Genomic DNA, 22,479 nt, shown 5'->3' with positions numbered 1-22,479 from the left:
GAAGGACTGGAGAACACCTAGCAAGATACTAAGATTCCTCCACAGGACATATGATTTACGTAGTGCAATAAAATAAATAATAGATAATGAAGTTTTTCTTTTTTTTTTTCTAAGCAAAATTCTAAAGTAAAACACACTTCAACACTCAAAAGTAAAACACAATAATGTATATATATGTGACAAAAAAGTTCAATTCCTGTTTCTTAAATATGTCCAGGAAATGATAAACATCAGCTTGAAGGAAACGGAAGTGAAGGAAGTCACAACAGAAGTGAGAAGAGCCAGAATGAAGAACAAGTGAAAGCATAACCCTACTTGAAGAAGACAAAATATTTTAAAATGTATAGCTGTGAATAAAATTGTGCTGAGTGTTTTGTTTTAAGTTTTAAAACATAGAAGTGTGACAAAAAAGGACAAAATAAATATAAATGAAATAAAAATATATATATATTTTTACTTGTTGCACTGTGCTCCCTGTATAAATAATGCCCAATCACTTACAGGAGCACTTAAACACCTTTAGCTGTGATTTAACTGTTTCAATTTCCTAGAAATTCATTAGCATGCACAAAAGACTACATGATCATGAAAAAGGTCAACGCAATCTGTGTGTTGCCAGAGTGTCATAAACTTTCAAAACGGTTAAACTTGACATTGTGCAAAATGTTCAAGTTCTTCAGATTCACAGATTCTTGACGTAATCACTCTGTTAAAACTCTCATTGGACAGAACTGTGTAGCGACTCGTGCAATTGTACTGATGGGTGTGTACATCTGTGAATGTGTGTGTTACGGGGGTTGGAGTTGTACTCTTAAATGCTGTTGCAGCTTCATAACTTTCTGTTAAAGAGTCAGGGTGGAACTTCAACAAACCAATCAACCGTAAGTAGGCACATTCATTAAATGTAATAGGTTTTTATTAGTTTGTGTTTTTTCAGAGGTAATCTGCATACCCTTATGGGAATGTACACTAGATTATTGTCTCTAAAATGAAATCAGACAATAATTAATTCAATTAAATGTTGTCTTCACTTACAGGTTTAATTTACTATGGATTTAGAATGTTCCGACACTTTTTGTGACACTTCTAACTCCTCTGAAGATTTCTACCGTGACATCTTTGGGGAGAATTTCACAGAGTTCAACTTAATTCCTCCGATTCAACCCATACAGATAGTGTCTCTGGTTCTCTACGCCCTGGTGGTCCTGCTTGGAGTACCTGGTAATGCGCTGGTTTTGTGGGTGACTGGTTTCTGCATGAACCGCTCGGTCACCTCGATATGGTTCCTGAATCTGGCGCTGACTGATCTTCTGTGCTGCCTGTCCCTCCCTCTGCTCATGGTGCCCCTGGCACATGATGACCACTGGCACTTCGGCTCACTAGCCTGCACTCTAGTGAAAGGCCTTTTCTATTTGGTGATGTACGCTAGCGTTCTGCAGCTGGTTCTGATCAGTGTGGATCGGCTGTTGCTCGTTAAAAAAGCCGTATGGTGCCAGAACAACAGGCGGCCCAGGTACGCTGCATGGGCATGTGTGGCTGTGTGGTGCTTGGCTCTGCTAGGCAGCATCCCTCAGTTTGTCTACGCCCGGCTGATTGAAAAAGGGGAACTTAAGAGGGAATGTCTCCTAGCATACTCCAAAGAAAATGTTTGGCCCATCGCATCCTTTCGGTTTGTGATGGGATTCATCCTTCCCTTCTCTGTCATTGTCTTCTGTCACCTGGTTGTCTACAGCACCACCTGTAGGGGAATGTCACGTGGTCGAGCCAGATCCAAACGAACCGTGAGAGTCATTGTCGTTGTGGTGCTGAGCTTCTTCTTGTGCTGGCTCCCCGTGCACATCATGGACTTTATCGATCTGGCCACCCCTCTGAGTTCTTCCCATAGTCCAAGAATCTACATGGCCCAGGTGCTGACCGTCTGTCTGGCATACTTCAACAGCTGCCTCAACCCTCTGATCTACGTGTGCGTAGGGCGAAGTTTCAAAGACAGTATGAACCGCTCCTTGCGTCACATCCTCCACTTCGCTACCGAGGATCCAGCCTCAAGGGGGAGTATAAGCAACAACACCAAGAGCACCATCAACGAAAGGGTGATAACCACAGTCTGATGGACTTGTGTTTACAACCAATGTACAGTCTTTAATTCCTATGGAGAAAATATGTGAATGTTAACTCTGTGCAAGTTTCTTTGCCAAGAACTTAAATTCAGTTTAGAATCAACTCTGAAATGTATCCCGTGTTAGTTTTTCCAAAGATACCATGTAAAACAGAATAGCTGACCTCTGCAAAAGTAGCTGTTGGGTTGGGTTCCACATTGTTGCTTATCAGGATGTCTTGCACAATATGTGATGTTTCAAAACTTCCTTTTCATGTATTTAAAACTAAAAAAGAATGGCCCACTTCTTCTTTTATAGAAAACAAGTTTTTGTTTTGTTTTTACTTTGTCTTGCTTTCACATATTACACTGCTATCAGAGTAATTTAAAAAATATATTATATTCTCTCTTCATGACGTAAATTGCCCCGTAGAGTTTGTAGGGCGGGCAGTTTTATTATTTAAGCTGCTGTTCCTGTTACAAACCACAAGAGGGAAACATTTTCTAAACATCTGAACTTAAAACGCGTACATTGCTTGTATTATATTTTATTTAATAAAATGCAGCCTTGATAAAATTGATTCGTTTAAAATATTTTTTAACAGTTAACAAGTGTTCTATTAAAATAATGCATTTTTTTGTTTGACGTTTACATAAAGACACAGTTTTATAAGAATTACAGTGCAGGTTTTTAAAGAATACATATGTATATTGCTTCTATTTTTAAAAATGGTATTTTAAGACATTGTAACAATAGCTTAAACTTTTCTTTTTTAAAACAAGTTAACATGTTTGCAGATTTCTTTTTCCCCCTGAAATTTTCAACAGGAACTTCTATCATTGCTTCGTGATATGTTTTGGAAAATATGTAAATATACACGTATTTTGTTCGACACTGTCACTGGTGTACTTGAACATGTAAATAATAGTAGTCTTATTCAAAAATAAATATCCTTAAATATTTACTCTTCCAACAATTTACTATAATATTTTCCTTTTTCTCTGGAACTCTGCATGCCAACAGAAAAAAGACAACAGATTCGATTACTAGTCTTAAAATGTTTAAAAAATGAAGCACCACTCGCATTGGGAAGGTATTTTTTTATTATTATTTATTAAATCATAAAAAAAGTAAACAAAACCAACAAAATGTGTACAAAAAAGTTACCAAATAGAGACAAAATTACAATTTACATACTACATTCATTGCAAACAAGGCCACGTGATGATATATACAAAAGCAAAAATTTACAAGTGTGTGGTTTCCTATGCTTGTGTTTTTATTGAACTTGTGCACTTAGATATACTTTAAGCACATGCATATATGCATATTGGTATGGTAATATGGTATCTACTAGACATTGTCACTCAGTCCTCTTAATTTTTGCTTATCAGTAAAGCAAAGCGGTGTCTCTACATACTGGTAGATGTCAACATTAAACCACAAGTATGCAGAGTTGAAGACAGTGGCAGCTAAAAATAATGCTCTGCACATTCAGTTCCTGTTCAGGGTTTCACTATCAGCAAGTTCACCCTGACACAACTTTGCAACAACAACTGAATATTTGTGCTGATTTCAACTGTTTAATAATTGCTAACTTTTTTTTCATTTCAACAAATGTTTTAATTTAGAATTGAAATACCTGTTAGCACAGGAAATATGATTTGTGATGATTCTCCTAAAACAAGTTTATTCATGGGGAAAAGAGTAGGGCTGAACTGATTGCAGTTTTCTGTCCGATCACTGATCTCTTAAAAAGCCTAATTTACTGATTCCGATTTTGGCAGTTTTGGTCTGAAATGTTGCTTAGTATATAAAGACAGTTGCTGAATTGGCAATAATGGGGTGACTATTATTAACTGTAAATGTGCAGACAAGACCTGGTTGGTCAGTTTGTCAGTCAAACCTTTCTCACAGGAGAAAAGAAAAGCACAATGGTTGATTTTTAGACCTTTGCTGAGGTTGATAACATCGGTGGATAAGATCGGTTTCACATGTAAAAATCAGCCGAATACTGATCTCCTAAAATTAATGAAATCGGCACTGATAAATTGGCTGGCCAATAAATGTGCACCCCAATAAATTGTGCAACCCTAGAAAATACAGACACGTATTCATTCCCAGGTAAGACTTTGAGTTGGCTCCGAGTTGACCTTCAAAAGCTCCAAAAATAGTTTAAAATTTACTTTTTAAGACAATATTTAGAGAGGTCTAGCAAACAATATTTTCCCATGCATATATCTTTGGCATGATTATACACCATGCTAAAGATAGAGTGGCACACAGTCACTAGTTGATAATATTGTTCAGGAAGAAGGTTTTAGGTTCAAACTCTTCAGACCTTATATGGAGTTCGTATGCTCACTCAGTGTATGAATAGGTTATCGCTTCTTCAATTTTATCCCACGGGTTCAAATTATGCATTTTAGGGAAACTGAGGGCTCTGTGTTGCTCCAAGGTCTATGTGTGTATCAATAGTTTTTATATCTTGTATGTGATCCTTGTGATTGACTGGTGCTTTGTCCTGGGTGTACCTTGGCTATGGTCTACTCCCCATTTAAGATAAGCATTACCTCCACAATACTGTGAGGAATAAACATTTATTGACAATGAATAAATATATGCCATACTTCTCCAAGATTTTATTTTTATTTTTTGAGAAATGATTAGAAAAAAAGTTACACAACCCTTGGCTAACAAACTGAAATCGTGGAGAGTGTTTAGTCAGTGAGTTTACAAAAAATAATAGATATGGCACAACATTATTTTGTTTAACAGCTGAAGACTTAAGTCTAATTAAACAGGTGAGTGAGTGCTTGAATATCGTAAGGAGGTTTTGGATTTGGAAAACAGAATCCAAGTAAGATAACAGCTAGCTGACTAATCGAGATTAATGGTCATAAAAATGCAACAAAAGATGCACCTTGTGCATGCATGCTAAAATTTTGTTGTATGTTCAAGCAAAATGAAGAAGTTGCAAAAGGGAAAATTTAAGGTAGACCAATGAGGACATGAAAGCAGTAGGACAGGAAAGGTAAAAAAAAAGGATGTTTGCAAAAAAAGACCAAAAAAAAAAAACCCAACAAAAGATATGGACAGAAATAGGGCCATCCTGTAAAAATTAAACTGAGAGACATATATGTCTTTTAGCAATGAAAAGCGAAACAAGAACCACCATCATGTAACCAGAAGAAAGAAAGAAGTGGGGACTTAAGGTTTCTTTTGTTACTAGACATCCAATTACTTTTTGTCTCTTGACATGTTTCAGCGTTCTGCTACCGTCTCCCAGCTGTTGCTCGTTTGCTTTTTGAAACAGTAGCTGGGAGGCCCCTGACAAAGACAGAAGTAGAACGTTGAAACATGTCAAGTATGTCTGAAGAGACAAAAAAGTAATTAGGTGTCCAATAAGAAAGAATCATTGAGACTTTTTACATATAGATACAATGATTTTTATTGGAACATGAAAGAAGTTGGCTACAAAGAAGCAAACATGGAGAGTGGATAATTAGATTAAAGTAGGTGAAGTAGTGAAGTAAATATGTTGTGCTCAAGATGAGAATGAATTTTGTTTGGTGATACTCATTGAAATTCATTGGAATTCAAATTAATAATCTCTAACCATGCCCGGACAAAGATCACTGCTGGAAGAAAATACGCAAACCTCCACAGTCAATAATGATATGAGGTTGTGAAACCGACAAAAGGACAAATAAAGTGGAAAATATTCTTTAGGAAATGCAACTCATTGTCACAACCAGCAAACAAATCCAGTTGGAGATACACAGAATGGTGCATGACATTGTTCAAGAGATTTCATCTACTTCTTCTGCAAAAATTGTAATTAACTAAATTAATGTTTAACGTTTTTGAGGGACACTTTACATAGCCAGAATACCATATGATATTCATTAAATTAATTTTGTGTCATAGCTTTAAATATTTTTAATTTATTTTATGCAGGTAGTAGAAAGTTCTTGAACCACACGCGCCAGCTCTGATTAATTTAAAAGGCAATAAACAAAACAAACAAACAAGTTCAATTGCTTAATTTTATGGCTGTTTCTGTTAGCACAGTGTAACATGAATCAATGAGGAGGGTGCCCATCATTTTAGTATCTGATGGTTGTCGAATTGAAAATTATTTCAACCAGACAGACAGTGGTGGTCATGCTATATTTTAATCAATTTTGTGAATGTAAATGCATTTCATCAGGGATAGAGGTAGGTTTATTTTAATGAATGGATTTATTATTTAGTGTAGAATTTGTGGCCAAAAGGAACAGCCATGAAGATGTTCAGAGCTGTTTAATACGTTCATGATACAGGTTGTGTGAGATTAGACTCAAACAGTGGTCATGACTTTAAGTGACCCTGTTCGGAATCTGAGTATCTTCTTTTTGAGAGCGTGGGAGGCTTTGATCTTGACGAAGGCTTTGGGCTGAGTCGCAGCGCTGGCATTGGCTTGTGGAGATGCAGACGATGATGAAGAGGTAGAAGCAAGGCGAGGCGGTAGCTGCTGGGGCCACACAAGCCCCCCACTCTCATCCGAATCGCTGGACAGCGAGCTGGATGGCGGGGAGTACACCTCGCTCATGCTGGATTCGGATTCGGCGGGGGCAGCCCCGGCGTAGCCCTCCTCACTGTGGCACAAGGGGGCACGGGCCTGAGAGTCCTGGTGCCAACGCTGGGCATGCTGTTGGTGGGACTGGGAGCAAGAGTGACCGTGACGAGCTTTTCGAGAAGATCGTTTATGTGGCTGCGCTGCATTCTGGATTTCACCCTCATCCTGGCTGAGCTCCAGGTTGGAGCACCAGCGGCGGTTTCCACTGTGGCCCTTGCTGGCCACCTGGGGTGCAGTGATTTGGCTTTGGTTCTGGGCAGGATTGGTTCGTCCCGGACGCCTCTCTGTGGTGCTGTACCTCCTGTCAGGAACCACTCTCTGTCCTGGAAGGCTGTTTTCAGAATGGGATCGGTTGGTTTTGTTGTTTGCCTTCTTGGATTTCTGTCGTTCATTGTGATTTTTTTTAGGAGCTTTGGACTTTGAATTGGACTGATCAGGAGAGGCAGCTGCTCGATTGGCCTTTGACTGTTCAGGTTTGTAATGTCTGGGGGACCGTACAGGAGCATGACAGGCTTGTCCTGGGATATACTGAGCACTTACTAAATTGTGTACTTGGTAAACAGAGGGTTGTGGATGTAGATAATGTTGGGGGGATGGAGGTTCACAGCAAAGGTCAACGCCACAGTTTGGCTCCAAGGAGGGCAGAGGTGATGGCAGTCTCCCTGTCAGAGGGTTTGGTCTGGGCTGGGGATAGGAGAGAGGCAAATAACAACCCTCCTCAAAAGATGGGGCCTCTGCCCTTCGGGCTTCCCCCTCAGGCAGGTCACAACCCCATTCCTGACTCTTAGGTTTTGCCGATAGGTCAACATGGGGCTGACAATGGGGGTCAGGAAGACGTTGCTCTGTGGTTAAAGAGGGAGTTCTCCTGTGTTGGGAGCTGTGTCCGGAGGCACCGCTGTATGTGGGGTCAGGGGTCAGGGTGGTCCGAGGCTGACATGGCCGTGATAGAAGAGCGTAACGCTGGATGAGACTCAGCATGTAACCTTCCACTCTGAAAGCCTGCTGATAGTCCTCCTCTGTGATCTGATCCTCTGCAGGTTGCTGCTGCCAGGTGTGGCTGGCAACGCTGGTGTCCCACCGCCAAGAGTCTTCAACTGAGCCCTCCTCTACAATGCCCTCTAGTGGTGGGTGAGGTGCAGAGAAGGAACGAGGAAGGCTGGGCCGAATAACTGGTACATCAAATTCCCCATTCAGCATGAAGTTGTCTCCTAATTATCAAGAGAAACATTGCATGCTGTCATACTAAGCTAAAATTTTGTATGACTATATGCACAAACTATGGTAACCATTTGAAACAATAAGACTGCTTAAGCTTAACCTCCTTACCAGTTAAAGAGGTTGGCCCACATGCTAACAATCCTTAAATGTTTATAAAATAGAGTTTGCATAAAATGCTGTGAAGTTCTTAAGATTTACGTTTTTAAAGACTGTACAAATCCAATTTCTACTTGGCCCTTTGGACTAGCTGTTAGCTTCAACCTCTGCAACTGCAAACTAGACCAGACATAAATAGTAAAATCTATGGCGTGCATCTAACAGAACATTATTCCAAATAACCTTGGTTTGTAGTTTTAAGAAGAGCTTATTCTGGGGATGGCAGTGTCCTAGGCTACCTTTAGGTAAACCACTTCCTAAGTTTTCTTACCTAAAGACTTTGGTCTGTCATTGGTGTAAGTCCAGGAGGAGACGGGCTCAGTGGGCTCAGCTGAGGAGGGTTTTCCTTTTGGTGATTGCCCCTCACTTGAATCATAAAAACCTAGAACCACACCAACACAAAGCATATGTCTCATTTATCATACCTTCCTGTTAACTTCTCTAAAATATCCTGCTGTGTACTGACAACTCCAAACCACATTTTGGAAATAGTCCACAAAACTCATTTACAAGATTGTGAATAAACAAGACTGCCAGAAGGTAATGAAACCTCATTATCAATACAGTCTGAATAGTTTCAAGATAATTGTTTTGTTTTATAATTATTTTATTCAACACTTTGCTTAGTTGCAGTACTAAAAATTATTCAATCACAAAGAGCTTTTGAATTTAGAAAATCCTTAATTACACGGCTGACAGAAAAGCTTTTAAACAGCAGGAGTTACCAGAACTCGGCCGACTGTCACCGGCGTCTCGTTGAGCTCCCTCACAGCAGCCGTCGTTGATGTCAATCTTCAGATCTTCTACCTGCTGTTCTAGCGCCTGCATAAGGCCCCATGGAGCGCTGTGGAGAGCGCTCTGCAACACAAACGCATGCAGATTGTTTAACCGCTCTCTCTGTTGTTCTGCACTGTTGATATGTGATCTTGCTACAAGGATTAAGAAGCAACACATGGCAGTTCAGATATCAGACCAATACTTGGAATGAAAATACTTAAGTTCCTGGAAAAGGCACAGCTGTATGTTTTTGATGCGTGCTTTCCCAGCTGCAGATCTTATTTTGTTTGACATTCATCTCTCCTGAGTGTTTCTACAAAGCCGAGTTGTGTGTCCATTTGAAACAACAAGATGAAAAATAAGATAAATTATCTTTTTTCAAGTTGCATGAACTGATAAATAACAGGCCTTCCTTAAATGATTTGGGGATTAGCTTACTTTCATCTTATGACAATGAAAGAAAATGGCAAAAATGAATCAAGACTAAATGTCAAAACAAATAAAAGAACAAATCACACGTATGTTTTGTGTACCCAAAGTGCAAATATGTGCAATATTGAAGTGAATCCATATGACGCAACAATATCTGACACTATGGGCTCCAACATCCAAGGGGGCTCAAATGGAGGGCAGTCAGTTGGAACATGAATAATTCAACGATGTCTGATGGGTAGGGAGATGTACTTTAACTTCGCTGGGGGTGTACACCCCCCCCACACACGAACAGAATGACTCATTCTACTTCAACAGAATGAGTCATTCTGTTTAAACAGGCAAATGTGAGGCAAATAAGAGACAAATTTATGATGTGAATTCATTTAAAAACACTCATTATGTTCTTGTTAAAATTTAGGTTGGGTGATATGCACTTAAATGTTTGTCAGAATATTTTGTGTTACTTCTAGTGCTAACAATAACTGATAATCAGTTTTTGAAAATCATTTGCAGTCTTTTATGGCAATAGATTGTATGGCTGGGACTGCAAGTCTCTGCCAGCAAACCCCTACAAAAACACAAATGCTGTTCTTATTTGATAATAACAAATGAGAAGCGTTACAATAAATGCTCATTCAACAAGATCTTGACTATGTATTATGAAGTTACAACTGTATTATTGCATAGTATGAGAATATGTATGTGCTATATGTACCAGACAAGTTAATTTTTTTACACAAATTATTTAGTTATTTTCTCTTAGTTATGCTTTTCATTCCCAGTGTTTGTTTTTATTGAAATTTTAAATGGCAGACAGACAGAAAGAAAAAAGAAAGAAAGAAATGAGAACAAAGGGAAGAATGAAAAAGAAAGGAATAAGGACGAAAAAAGAAAATAAAAGAAGGGAGGGAAAGAATTGTACTGACAGGGAATCTGGACACACAGCTCTGGTCAGCCTTTAAGTTGTTGCCAGGCTGGCTCTGTCAGATGGTGACATCATCTGACACACACTCTAACATCTGTAGACACTTGCTTGCAAGCTTGTCTGGATTTGTTAACAAACACTATTGTGTATCTGTGACTTCTGAGAAAAATGCATTGACCTGTGATTCTACACCAACTGCTTGGAAAACCTTAAAATCTACCAGGTCTTCAAAAATGTCTAATCTAAGGATTTTTAACCTCATTATTTTCCCCACAATAGGGTAACATCCACACTTTATGACTGTAAAAACAAACCTAGGTCTTACAGGTCTTTTGGTTTGTTGGGGCTAATGCCGCTGACACTCAGGTCTTCTATTCCAGAAGGTTGAACATGTCTTTGTGATAAGGTGACACTATTTACACTGTGAACCTTCTGTAATGAAGCGTCTGCTGCTATCTGTGCTCTCCTGCACTTCTTTGGTCCTTGTCTTTGTTTCCCAGGACCAAATGAAACACTGCCATGAGAAAAATGATCAATGCAGTTGAGATATCACCAAAAAGCTCATTAAACAAAAGAACCAAGTTATTTTCTCTTTTACTTGGAGTCAATGCACTATTTTAGAGCAGTCACTTGTTAGATTTGACATATTTTGCATACAATTCATACAGACACTGATGTTTCTGACAGCAAAAAGGTTTAATCCCAACTTCTGGATAAAAACAATTTTTTTTTATTAAGTCAAATGATGCCCAAACACCTGTAAAAAGGCATTATTACTTAATAAGGTCTTGCAGTTTCTCATGTCTATGTTTTAGAAGATTGTGGTACTAATCAGCAATATTTCTTAAAATAGAAAGTCACCACCATATATGGATGAAGAAGTTTTATTTGGTTTTATATGTTTTAAAACCACGTGTAGGGTCAAGATACTGCTTTCAGACAATATTTCTTTTGACATCGTCCTTGTCACTTCACCTTATGAACTCACATTTGAGCTACAGTCTTTGCTATCACTGCTGTCATCAGGACGGACTGCGTGTGTTATGCACTGACGGCCGAGTTGTAGCGTCACCGCTAATAGACAACTTTAATATCAGCCATTCTTTACTGCCTGGTCATTGCTTTCTTAACATAAGTATTTCTCAACTTGAGACATGAAAATGACTAAAGTACCACGAGCTACAAACCCATGCATAGCTGAAAAGGAAAAGTTGTAAAAATGTTTATATTTGTGCTCCTCAGCCAAGCACTCGAAAGTCTATTTGTCCTGCTTTTGTTCCATATGTGCTCATAATGCAAATAACCGCTGTTGTAGGGCAAATAACCCAAGCGATGCTTCTAACATGACCTCCTGACCCCAAACACTGTCTTTCTTTGTGTGGACAAGGCTGCTTATTGTCTTACTGTACACAAAGCCCCAGCATTGATGCATTAATATGTTTTGAGTGGAAAGCTTTGCTTCGGCTGCAGTTAGGACGGTTGGGTAAGGAAATGGCCTGGAGGAAGGGACGCTATTGGAAATCAAGTAATCAATTATTCTGTTTCATGCAATCAATTTCTCACCACCTCTTGAGGTACTCGCACATACACAGGGACTCATGTTGACACACTTAAATACTATGGATGACGCTGGGTAAAAAAATAATAATCCTGCACAAACAAACTAATTTTAGTGGAAGAGAAGACTATGTGGTTCATTTTAAAAAACGGTTTGTTTTCTCAGACTCACTGACAGATCTCACACTGGCATACTGACAATGCGTGCACTGTAGCACTGCTGTTTTACTGCATCCTGTGTCCCACAGTGGTGGGGGATGTGGGAGACAGCAGACGCAGTGAAGCCAGACTCTCTTGGAATCAGGAGCTGTTACAAAGCAGGCAAACAAAACATCTGGGATACTTACATTTCAATTGGAGCAAGTTCATGAATAAGTTTCACTTAGCAACAGAATCATATCAGAAGAAATAAAGACTAAAACAGACAAAAGAGTTGGAAGCTTTATCTTCATCAGCATGAAGGCAGAGTGAAATTAGTCAGATGCAAGAATTTGTGCAGGTCAAAAAAAAAACAACAACAAAAAAAAACATACTGGAGCTTTTGTCTGTTAAAAATATGTCTAACAAGTTAACAGCATTGGAATGTTTGGAAATTTCTCCAGAAATATGTAGTGATAGCCATGATTGTCCAGATCTAAAACATGTCATTGACACAGGACGTGCTTAAATATTTTATAATGACAAAGCATCTCTAGGTTTCTGTTTTGTGTAGAGAACCCCTTATGTCCCATAAATACTGATGTGTAATGCTACATATTACTTCTGATCAAAATGATGTGGTTTTACTCATAACTCATTAGTTAAAAATTAAAAGTGCCCGTTAGAACTAGAGGATATTCAGAAAGGTTTAAGGAGATTTGGAAAATAATTAGTTGAATTTTTGCGAGCACAGTTCCAGGCTGATACTGTAAGACTGCTGCTTTTTATGCCTGGGTGTTTCGATTAACAGGTTTTAAATTTAATATACATATAATAGTAAGTACATAATGTTTCTTGTCTCCTAAGGTAGTGGAAGGTCTTAAAAGTTCTATGTTCCTCTTTCTCCGTTGTCCTTCCATCCTAAGGACTAAATGTACATGGCTGCTCATTTGTGTTGTAGAACAACTACAACATGGTCTGAAATAAGAACACTTTCAGAATGTAGAGAAGAGGGGAGACAAGGCATGCAGCCAACAGGCCCGACCCTATGTAATTAAAGCTATGTTGTGACTGGATCCACACAGAGAAGTCTGTGGGAGGCTGGATCCTCACACATGCACATCCACACACACCGACGCTGCCCCCAGTTTCACTAGTTGACTCTGCTTATGATCTCTTATTTTTATAAGCTCATGGTCATATTTTAAATCCCTTATCTCAACAGTGTAAATGTTTCTTTAAGATTCTTTCATTCCATTTTGACAGAGGGACTATTCTGAACAGATGCAGTGTTTATATAACGGAGTCCATGAGTACACTCTTGACTCTGTTCTACAGTGGTTTGTAGGAAGCAGATTGAGTTGAAAAGAATCCCTAAACAGACACAAAGTGAGCTCAGTTTATGTTAGAGATTTTCAACCTATTTAGAGTCCACTTAAAAGTTGTTGATTTGACTAGTTTCTGCATGAGCATAATTGTCTGAATCTAAGCAGGCAACCAAAGTAACTCAAGAAACTGAATACTAGAGCAAAAGCAACAGAAATCAGAGAGCAAAACATGCAAATTGTTGTCACCGATGACCGATGTGCTGCTGTCTTAACACCAGAACACACACAACCTGATGGCTCATCACACAATCCTGCAGAGTACGGCAAGCAATTCATCATACAAGCCAATAATAATAATACAGAATCTCTAAAGCACATTTCCATCATTCACTTCCTCCCAGTCATTTGTTTGAGGTTTCAGCTCCATATATCAACAGCAACTTTCTTCCAATCTGGAACATTCTTACGACAAATTTAAATATTTATATAAATGTATCTACTTGCTATACAACTCTAAAGTTGTTGGTTATAAGTTTCATTTTGGATGGCCACAAAAATCCGTAAAACCATCTTCCCTTCATTTAAAAACTAGTAAAAAGTGTATTCAGCTTAACGAGTGATGACGACTTACTTACAGTTTTGTTTGATTACATGCTACAGGGGGCTACCACATACTGTATGTCGGCATTCACAATCAAAATGTGGATTTGATTAAACTCGTCGATCCACAGAGTCAATTTAAATGATTTCACTTTGGTTTCAAAAATCAAGCTCTCATCTCCTAATTGACGCATGTGTGTCACACATTCATGCAAAATTCATATAATCCCTTCCACCCTCTCCAAACTCTCTCAGCAGGGTTGCTCAGAGGCAGGTCAGAGCTCCATGCTTTCTCAGCTGCTGTCTGGTGTCCCGCAGCTGTCAGCACCTTCATCACCACACACACTGTATCTAGAAAAAATAAGGCCCCCTCACTCTGTCTGGGGACCCACTGTCACATCGGAAACACACACGCACCAACAAACACTAACACCCGAGCGGTCTCCAGGGTCAAATGCTTCTCTGCCACACTTTACTGGCTTGGACCTGTATAGAAGATGAGACTGGTGGTGGGCGGGGGTCTCGGGTGCAGATGGTGACCTGATATTTGTGAAGTCTCAATCTGAGACTTCAGCTAAATTAAAGTTGTGCAGAAATCCCTCAGAGGAAATTCCAGCTTAATTATTAACACACATGGATGACCAGAACAATTGATAAAAATCAATCTAGACACAAGTTGATCTATTTTTTTTTTGTTTGTTTGTTTTGTTTTTAGTCTGTGCGCAGATGTGGGGTGCAGAAACTCTGGTGCACATTGGAAACACATGCCCGTCACGTAGCTATTTCTCAAAATTCAATTTGTACTAATCTTGTTTGGAAAGAGCGATGGACAAAGTTCTGATTCGGACGTAGAGTCAGACCTCAGAGACACCGGATACAAGGCCCGCTTATGCGCGCCTCGTCATCTGACTGAGATCGGCATGATTAGTATTCTGCTCCATGTGCGTCTTTTGTTAGACCACCAGCGGAGCAGGGGCACAGACACAGGCAGGGAGGAAGGAGGTGTGGCGATTAGATACTCTTTTTATAATGTCTTATTTTTATGACAGTGCATGGATCGAGAAAACAAAAAACATAGAGCCTGACCTATAAAACTGGTTTGATAATTTGCATTTATTTAACTTGGGAACATTTGAATCTGTGATTTCAGTAAAATTATGTTAGATTAACTGCTAAAGTGTCATTTTAAAAATGCATTTGCACCATTAAGATTCTCTGTTGTATAATGACTTAAAGTTTACACAATAGGTAATATCTGCCAGAATGGACTGTAATATCTAACTGGAAGTGCAAGCAATACATACAAAATAGATAATATAATAGGATAATACAAGGGATCTCTGGTGGGTCCCAATTGTTGGTATAGAACCAGGAAGAAAACCTTCAGTGTTTCCTTGATAGTCTTTTTCTGTTCTCCATATTAAAAAGGACAAACTTGGGTTTGATTAAGACATACAGTGTTACTGAACTTTTAAGATGCGTTTTAAAAGATGTAATGTGAACCTTTTAACTGACAACCACAGCTAAGATGTTTCACCACGGGGTTTGATACAGGCTTTAATTCTTTCACCAACAAGGAAACTTTTTTATTAAATCTCTTAATTTTTTAGAAGTTGGTACATTTATGTAAAATATTTCCCCCTCACATTGTTCTGATCATCTAGTACATTTAATTTTCAGACACAGACTGCCTCAGCAAATACAAACAGGGATTTTTAAATGGTTATTTAATTTATCAAGATTAAATAGCTATCCATACCAAACTGCTCTGATGTGAAAAAGCCATTGCTCCCTTGCTAATTCATAAATTAGTTGTGAATAATCATGTATTTTCAAGAGCTAAGCATATTTTTTATTAACAATACACATATATGAATGCCCTCTGACCTCTGCAATCAAGAAATCACTTAAATAGAACCTGTCAAGCCACCTGAAGTAGAATAAAACAGGGGAAATGTAATCATCCGAGTGTGAATGATGTCTATTGTGAAAAATAACCCGATTCTTCACGTTACATGACTCACTCTTGATGCATGTTAAGACTCTTATCTCGGTCACGAAATACCTCAGTGCTAAAAATATATCCACAAGCTAGCAAAAAAACAAAGGTCTCTAGAAAGTGTCTTTGTAAAGGGGAAAAGGTATCATGAAGAGACAGAATTGGAGTCTGTGATTTCCCAAAAAAATAAGAAAACTACATTTAACAGACAATACTAAGAGCCCTGCTCAAAATATTAATGTATTGCGACCTGCAATTTTGGCACACCAAGCCTGCTCTGCATACCCTGTGGCAACAGGCTTTCTAATGAGGCAGTGAAGTCTTCAAAACTGCCCTAGATGGGACCGTCTCACTGCAAAGAAACAGGCGCAGGACTCTCAGTGATTCAGCATTATGGTGAGTTGTATTTTTCATGTACTATATTTGTTTTTGTGGCATATCTTACTTTAAAGACTTATTTAAACGTTATCATAGTGACCAGTAAGCATTAAGGGGCAGAGAGGATGTGACTCATGTTTGCTGTTGGTGCAGTGTTGTAGGGACGCTGCTAATAAAGTTACAACTACATATTGGATTTATATTTATATTTTAAAAACACCCCAGTTTTTATGCCAGATCTTAAAGGCTGGTTCATGAAAGTATACTGTTTGTTACTCAACCAGTCCATGAAAGGGTTACAAAGTCATTTTATTAAGAGTTTTGAACTACAGAAAACTACAGTGAGAGTCATTTTCCACAAAGAAAGGCAACATGAAACACTGCAGCACCCTGAAGTAGAGCAAACCAAAACTACTTCAGGGTGCATCAACCTCATCACAAAAGAATCTAAGACAATATCTAAAAACATCCAAACAATAATGAGACAAACATGACATCCATGGAAAAGTTATGAGACCAAAATCACTGTTAATAAATTAGAACACAAAAGAACAACTAACATTTTATTTTAAATGTCTTCATGACATTTAAACAAAAAATGTAAAAAGAAAGTGTATGCTACAGCATCTGGCATTAAACTAAAACAACATTTTAGAAAAAGAAAATCACAATATGGTGGACCACTTGGTTACAGTGTGATGAATTGCTCTGCTCCTTCCAGATGTGTAGAATTTCTTCTAATTCATGAAATAATTAATTCTGCTCTTCAGTATAAAATACTGAGGAAGGATTGCCTTTGTTCAGTTTGTGACCTTAAGGACAAACAAACTTGGGTTACGCATCAGGAAAATAATGCATACCAACAAGTCCACCTTTACACATCTTAAAAACGCTAAATTAAGGTTTAAAACGGTCTAGTCAAAGTCTGGATGTTAATCAAATGCGGGTGCATGACTTTACAAACACTTGATTGTAGTTGTTGGGTGGCACAATTAAATATTAGGGGTTGATTTCCCCATGAAAAAAAGCCTAATTTAAAATTACTTTCTGTGCTTCTTATGTTAAAATTTGTTCAACCATCACATTAAAGTGCGACCCAACATACAGAACAAAAAAAAAATCTAAAGAGAACTCTACATTTATTCATAGTAACCTATATAACCACAGGGTTGCCAACTCTCACTAAAGCTTTCCTTTTATTTGCCTCCTTTTTTCCTTGGTCAAATGTCTCTCAAGATAAGGAGAGTGTTTTTGCCAAAAGGGAAACTCTTTTTCTGCACTGCATCTTGTGATCAGTCATTCTAAACCACTGTATTTGGATTTCTATGAAGTCATGATCCCAAAGTTGCACCAGCTCACTTTGGGATCTATTCTTCCAAAAAACCCTTTCAGCATACGACTGCCAGATTTACCTGCCCCTGACATCAACTCTCATTGAATTGTCTTGACCTACAGGATTGCATGGCTATGATTTTTCCGAGTTTCAATGAAAGGGGAACAAAGATTATTTTACACAGACCAAGTTGTATCTCACACTGTTTGGTTGCCTAGAGCCATGCATCAAACAGCATGTAGCAAACCTGGGATTAATTACAGACACAGATTTTCATATTTTCAGAACGGTTTCCTCCAGTTGAGACAAATAAGATTTAAACTACTTTTCTCAAGCATTACTTGAAGAAAGTAGCACATACTTTTATCTCAGTTTGTCTCTACTGCTGCAATGCACTTTATACTAGACAGGGATCACTTTCTTTTCTTCAGCTAGTTCAAAATAATGCTGTCTGTTGTCATCGCACAGATTCTGATCTTTCTCCAGTATTAATTTTAAAATCCCGATATTGGGTTGTAAATTCCTAAAATGGTCTTGCTACCACTCCGATTTGCTCTAGCATTATCTTCCCAAGAGCAGCAGACCAGCTGCTTTCAGTTGTCTCAAAAACTAGACAGAAACTTAAAGGAGGGTGAGCTTTTCTGCTGTGGTTTCCAAACTTTTGAACACATTACCTTTAATTATTAGACAGTCATCTGTGTTTTCTGTTTTTTAAGCATCTTTTAAAGGTACATATTTACCCAGTAGCAATAGGCACATTGTCAGTTGAGCTGTTGCTACTCTTTTCATATTTGTTTTATTTCTTGGGTTTTACATTTTCTTATTTTTATAGCACCTTGGGTAAGATAGTTTTTTTAAACATACTCTATAAATAAATTCTCCTGGAACTCTGGAGATGCTTGACTTCTAATTATAAAGATCGCATTAGTTTCCATAAAGCAATAACTTCATAACGTACAGTCATGATGTGGTGGTGGTGGTTGTTCTTGGACCCAAATGGAGAGACAGAGGTGGCAAATGGATTTGGAGATTTAATGAAAAGATAATTAAGAACTTACAAAAATCACTGGGAGCCTAGTCAAAAACACAAACCAAAACAAATCCATAGAAGGAGAACAACAGGGAGACGCAAGGAGAACACGCATGTTTGTGACAGAAGTAGATGAGAGGATCTGGCAAGTAGTGAGTAAGAATGAAGTGCTTAAGTACTGGGGAGGTTGAATGCTGAACAAAAGACCTAAGCTGATGAGCTAACAGGTTGCAGGTGTGAGTGGAGGGAGCGCTGACAGACTGAGGAGAGGAAGAGAGAGAAAGTGGCGCATTGGGGCGAGGAAGAGTACACAGTGGAACAGGAAATAAATCTAACACTAAAGAATAACTAGACTAAGGAAACAATTATACTAGAGTGACAGAGAAGAACTAGACACAACAAATAAACATGATAAACTAGAATCACTAAGGGAGAACCGAAGTGAAAATAAGGCAAAACTAATAGAAAAAACTAAGGAATACAAAAAAATGACAAAATCCAACATCAAACTCAAACAATCCGAGATCCTAACACATACTAAAATATTCAATTTAACATTTTAACACCAAAGCCTATTTTCATATTGTATATTCAAAAATACAGTGTCATCCCACTGTTTGCTAAACACTAACTACAATTGTTTCTCCCATCAACTTTCAGTCAGAAGTTGACAACTCTGACTAATCTGGGCCATTCTCTGAGGGACACCGCACATGACGAATGAAACTCTTATTCAAGAGAACCAACATTTTCATTTAGACTCTAATCAGATTGTTCAGGTATAATTCTGGTTGATAAAACGTGAACAACTTCAATGGCTTGAACTAAATGCCTTTCAGAATTCCTTTTTGTCAGTGCATAAAGTCAAGTGGTTTGTTCTTCATTTTTAAAAGAAAAAGAAATTGCTTTTAGATTTAGGCAATAAACACTACTAAAATAAATGAAGCCCACTTGGAATATACTGTAGCTTGCCACTGGCAGAACATGTCAGGCTCAGTTTATCTTTCCTCTTGTTAAAATGTACCCTCCCTATTCTCTTGATTTTCATGTTTAAGTTGATTAAGGATTTAATCCTTAAAAGTGTTTACTTATATTCTACATAACTGCAGAGAAAAGTTTGAGCTCTATGTGAGAACACAACATGGATTTTAGGAAAATTTGACAACACAAGCAAAGCGGTTTGTGTAGGAGGGCAGTCTGGGATGAACATGTCTCATTATCAAAGATCTTCAGGGATCATTTAGAGTCAAGCTGTTGTAAAAGCTCTGCAATAAGGTCAGCGCATTCCATTAGGATGACATTAAAATTTTTAAGATGTTTCCTGCAGAGCAGCAACAACGTTGGCCAGACTTTGAAACAAGCCTAATTCTTTCACTTCGCCCCGCCATGCATGCACCAAAATTACTATTGTCATACATCTTTTGCAGACGTTGTCATGCATGGTAGCAATCGTCATGGCACTCAGTCAAACTGTTGCTTAAACACCTATCCTTAAACCTTTTGCAGCTCATATGCAACTCGAATGCTTTGGAGTATGTTGAAATCTGTCAAAAATTGCTTTTCCACCAAACTGTTTACTGACAAGGTAATTGTCTTGATTTTTCTCCCTCTTCTGACGTCATTTACTTATATACACAGCAGCAATCCCATAAGTAACTTGGTATTCTTTGACAGCTTACTGTGGAATTACAAAATTTATTACCCTGATGTGTTTCAATTTTAGGGGTACATTTGCTATTGAAACCAATTCAACGTTTATTTAATATCCTCCAAAACTCCAAACATAAAACAGAGAAGAGGCTCTTTGGTGGTGCGTAAAGTCTCCTGTGGGAAACGCTCTTCTCCCGTAATTAAACTTTTGCTTGTCTTGATTAACCCAGTTTTCTATTCTTATAATCCTGGCATTGTCACAGAATGGTAGGCGCAACTTTACAAAAGCTTTGCTTCAAAAGAAGTAAAAACTCTAAAAGACAATTTAGCGTGCAGCGTACGAGCGTAGACGCGTATTTTCTTATTTTATGATGTGCAGAAAGCACAAATGAGAGCTTGTTAAGGGGTGAGACCTACAAAAGTCTTCAACGAGGGAACAAAGGGCCATTAAATAGAGGGTCTGTGCCACAAGCGGCGGCTGCTCCTCCCCCTGGTTTCGCTACCCACAGGCATAAATCTCAACCTAAAGCACAGAAACGCATTACAGCCTTTCATACAGAGAGCCTATTTATCAAGTTGGGTAACTTTTTTGCAGTTAGAGGTCATCTCAGTACAAAAGGCGCTGGCCCAACAGCAGAGTCCATGCAACGGTCAAGCAGATCACAATGGAGATTGTCTGCAGGCTTTCAGATATTTAAAAGTGTGTAAGCTTCACAAATGACATGACTAAAAGAGGGGTAAATTAATGCTGTTTGGGGATAAGGGAATTCAAACAGTAAAAAAAGACGCTCAGTAGAAACTTCTTACCAGCTGACGCCTGAGCGTCAAGTTTTCCTGGCCCCAGCTGCTGAAGCATTCCAGCTCTCCTCTTGAGCCATCCTGGGCTGGAGGCTCTCCCAGAGCCAGCGCTCCCAGCACAAGACACTCCTGCCTCTGTCTGCGGAGCTCCAGCTCACACAGCCCGGCCAGACTCGCCTCCAAGCGATCCTTGGTTCGACTGCGCTCCAAGGTTGCTGGAAACGAGAGCGCACGCTGCATCTCACCCAAAGAAAAATCCGCTATAAGGTGCAGGAAAAAAAAATCTGACCCGGTTTGATTTTTTTTTTTCTTTTTTCTTGTCGTTGGTTGGCACAGTTTTAGGAGAGCAAACGCAAACTACAGAGGGTCAAATTCCATCCCATTCCTCGTGACTGCGCGGTTATCTTGGAGCAGCGGCATGGTTCCTCCGACCTTCTCTGAGCTGCACATTTTTTTTTTTTTTTTTGACTCGCAGCTGTCAAACGCATCCCTGGAGCCCCGCCTTCGGCGGAGCGGCCACTGAGGGAAATTGGGGGAGTCGTCCCGCTTCTCCCCCTCCACCCACTTTTGTAAAATCAGTTTCAGCAGTCATTGGATCCTGGAGGCTGGGCTGAGGTGCTGAGCTCTGAAGTGTCCCATCCCCCTTGATTCCTTACAGTGACGCGTCGACCTCACCCATCCCAGGACTAATGGACTTCCAAGGGGGATGGTTATATTTCCATGATTAAAACACTGGGATCTGGAAACATTTCTTGTGTTCACATGAAGGTAAAAACAACATCAGAAGCAGCAGAAAAAAACACCAGAGATGCGCCAAGTTAGACTACCACGAGGAAACAATTTTGACAGATTTGTGTTGCTTGCATGACATTGTTTAAATTATTCAGATATATTTTTCACTGAAATAGTAATTAAGTTATTTTTCTAACCTATTCCCTCTCTGGTTGCTCCATATCGTAAAGGAAATTGGAACACATTCAGATAGCAATGAAAGAATGTCTAGATTTCTAAGCGAATCCTGGATGTTATTTTGTTCATTTTCTGCCTGAAAACATAAATAATGCATTCATAGTCAGGTAAATATGTTCAAGGGACAATCATATCAAATATAAATTTACACTCAGTGCCAGACAAGTCAAGCACCCAGAAGGAATGGTAATTTCCAAATATCTACCATGTCAGACGATGGAAACCATGAGAACTCAGGACCACATCCTTATTTCTTATATAATAAGAATATATATTCTTATATATATATATATATATATATATATATATATATATATATATATATATATATATATATATATATATATATATATATATAATAAAATAAAAAAAATATATATATCAGTTATGTATACACACATACCATAAGGTAGATAAAAAGGAGCCAGTGACGCTAATAACTAACTGTATTGACTCCCTGTCTGTATCATG

At 38.6% G+C, this 22,479-nt stretch overlaps 2 protein-coding genes across 2 annotated transcripts; one reads left to right on the top strand and one right to left on the bottom strand.

Moving 5' to 3' along the window:
• Positions 1-772: 772 nt before the first annotated feature.
• LOC102232131 (C5a anaphylatoxin chemotactic receptor 1-like) lies at positions 773-2,676 on the top strand. Its single transcript, XM_014472211.2, has 2 exons — positions 773-881; positions 1,038-2,676. Exon 2 carries the CDS (start codon positions 1,050-1,052, stop codon positions 2,106-2,108), a length of 1,059 nt encoding a protein of 352 aa, XP_014327697.1. The 5' UTR covers positions 773-881; positions 1,038-1,049; the 3' UTR covers positions 2,109-2,676.
• A 538-nt stretch (positions 2,677-3,214) lies between these two features.
• Positions 3,215-21,651, bottom strand: dact3 (dishevelled binding antagonist of beta catenin 3). Its single transcript, XM_005808310.2, has 4 exons — positions 21,049-21,651; positions 8,817-8,949; positions 8,363-8,473; positions 3,215-7,925 (listed from the first exon to the last, which is right to left on the bottom strand). Exons 1-4 carry the CDS (start codon positions 21,277-21,279, stop codon positions 6,439-6,441), a joined length of 1,962 nt encoding a protein of 653 aa, XP_005808367.1. The 5' UTR covers positions 21,280-21,651; the 3' UTR covers positions 3,215-6,438.
• Positions 21,652-22,479: the final 828 nt, after the last annotated feature.

Source organism: Xiphophorus maculatus, chromosome 18 (genome assembly GCF_002775205.1).
Source record: "Xiphophorus maculatus strain JP 163 A chromosome 18, X_maculatus-5.0-male, whole genome shotgun sequence".
Lineage (NCBI taxonomy): Eukaryota > Metazoa > Chordata > Actinopteri > Cyprinodontiformes > Poeciliidae > Xiphophorus > Xiphophorus maculatus.
This window is presented reverse-complemented; position numbering and strand designations above follow the sequence as displayed.

Coding starts and splice junctions, on each gene's coding strand:
- LOC102232131 (XM_014472211.2), top strand. CDS start 1,050: ATGGATTTAGAATGTTCCGACACTTTTTGTGACACTTCTAACTCCTCT.
- dact3 (XM_005808310.2), bottom strand. CDS start 21,279: ATGCAGCGTGCGCTCTCGTTTCCAGCAACCTTGGAGCGCAGTCGAACC. Junction 8,950..21,048: donor TGACGCTCAGGCGTCAGCTG/GTAAGAAGTTTC, acceptor TTTGTGTTGCAG/AGCGCTCTCCACAGCGCTCC. Junction 8,474..8,816: donor TGACAGTCGGCCGAGTTCTG/GTAACTCCTGCT, acceptor GTGTGGTTCTAG/GTTTTTATGATTCAAGTGAG.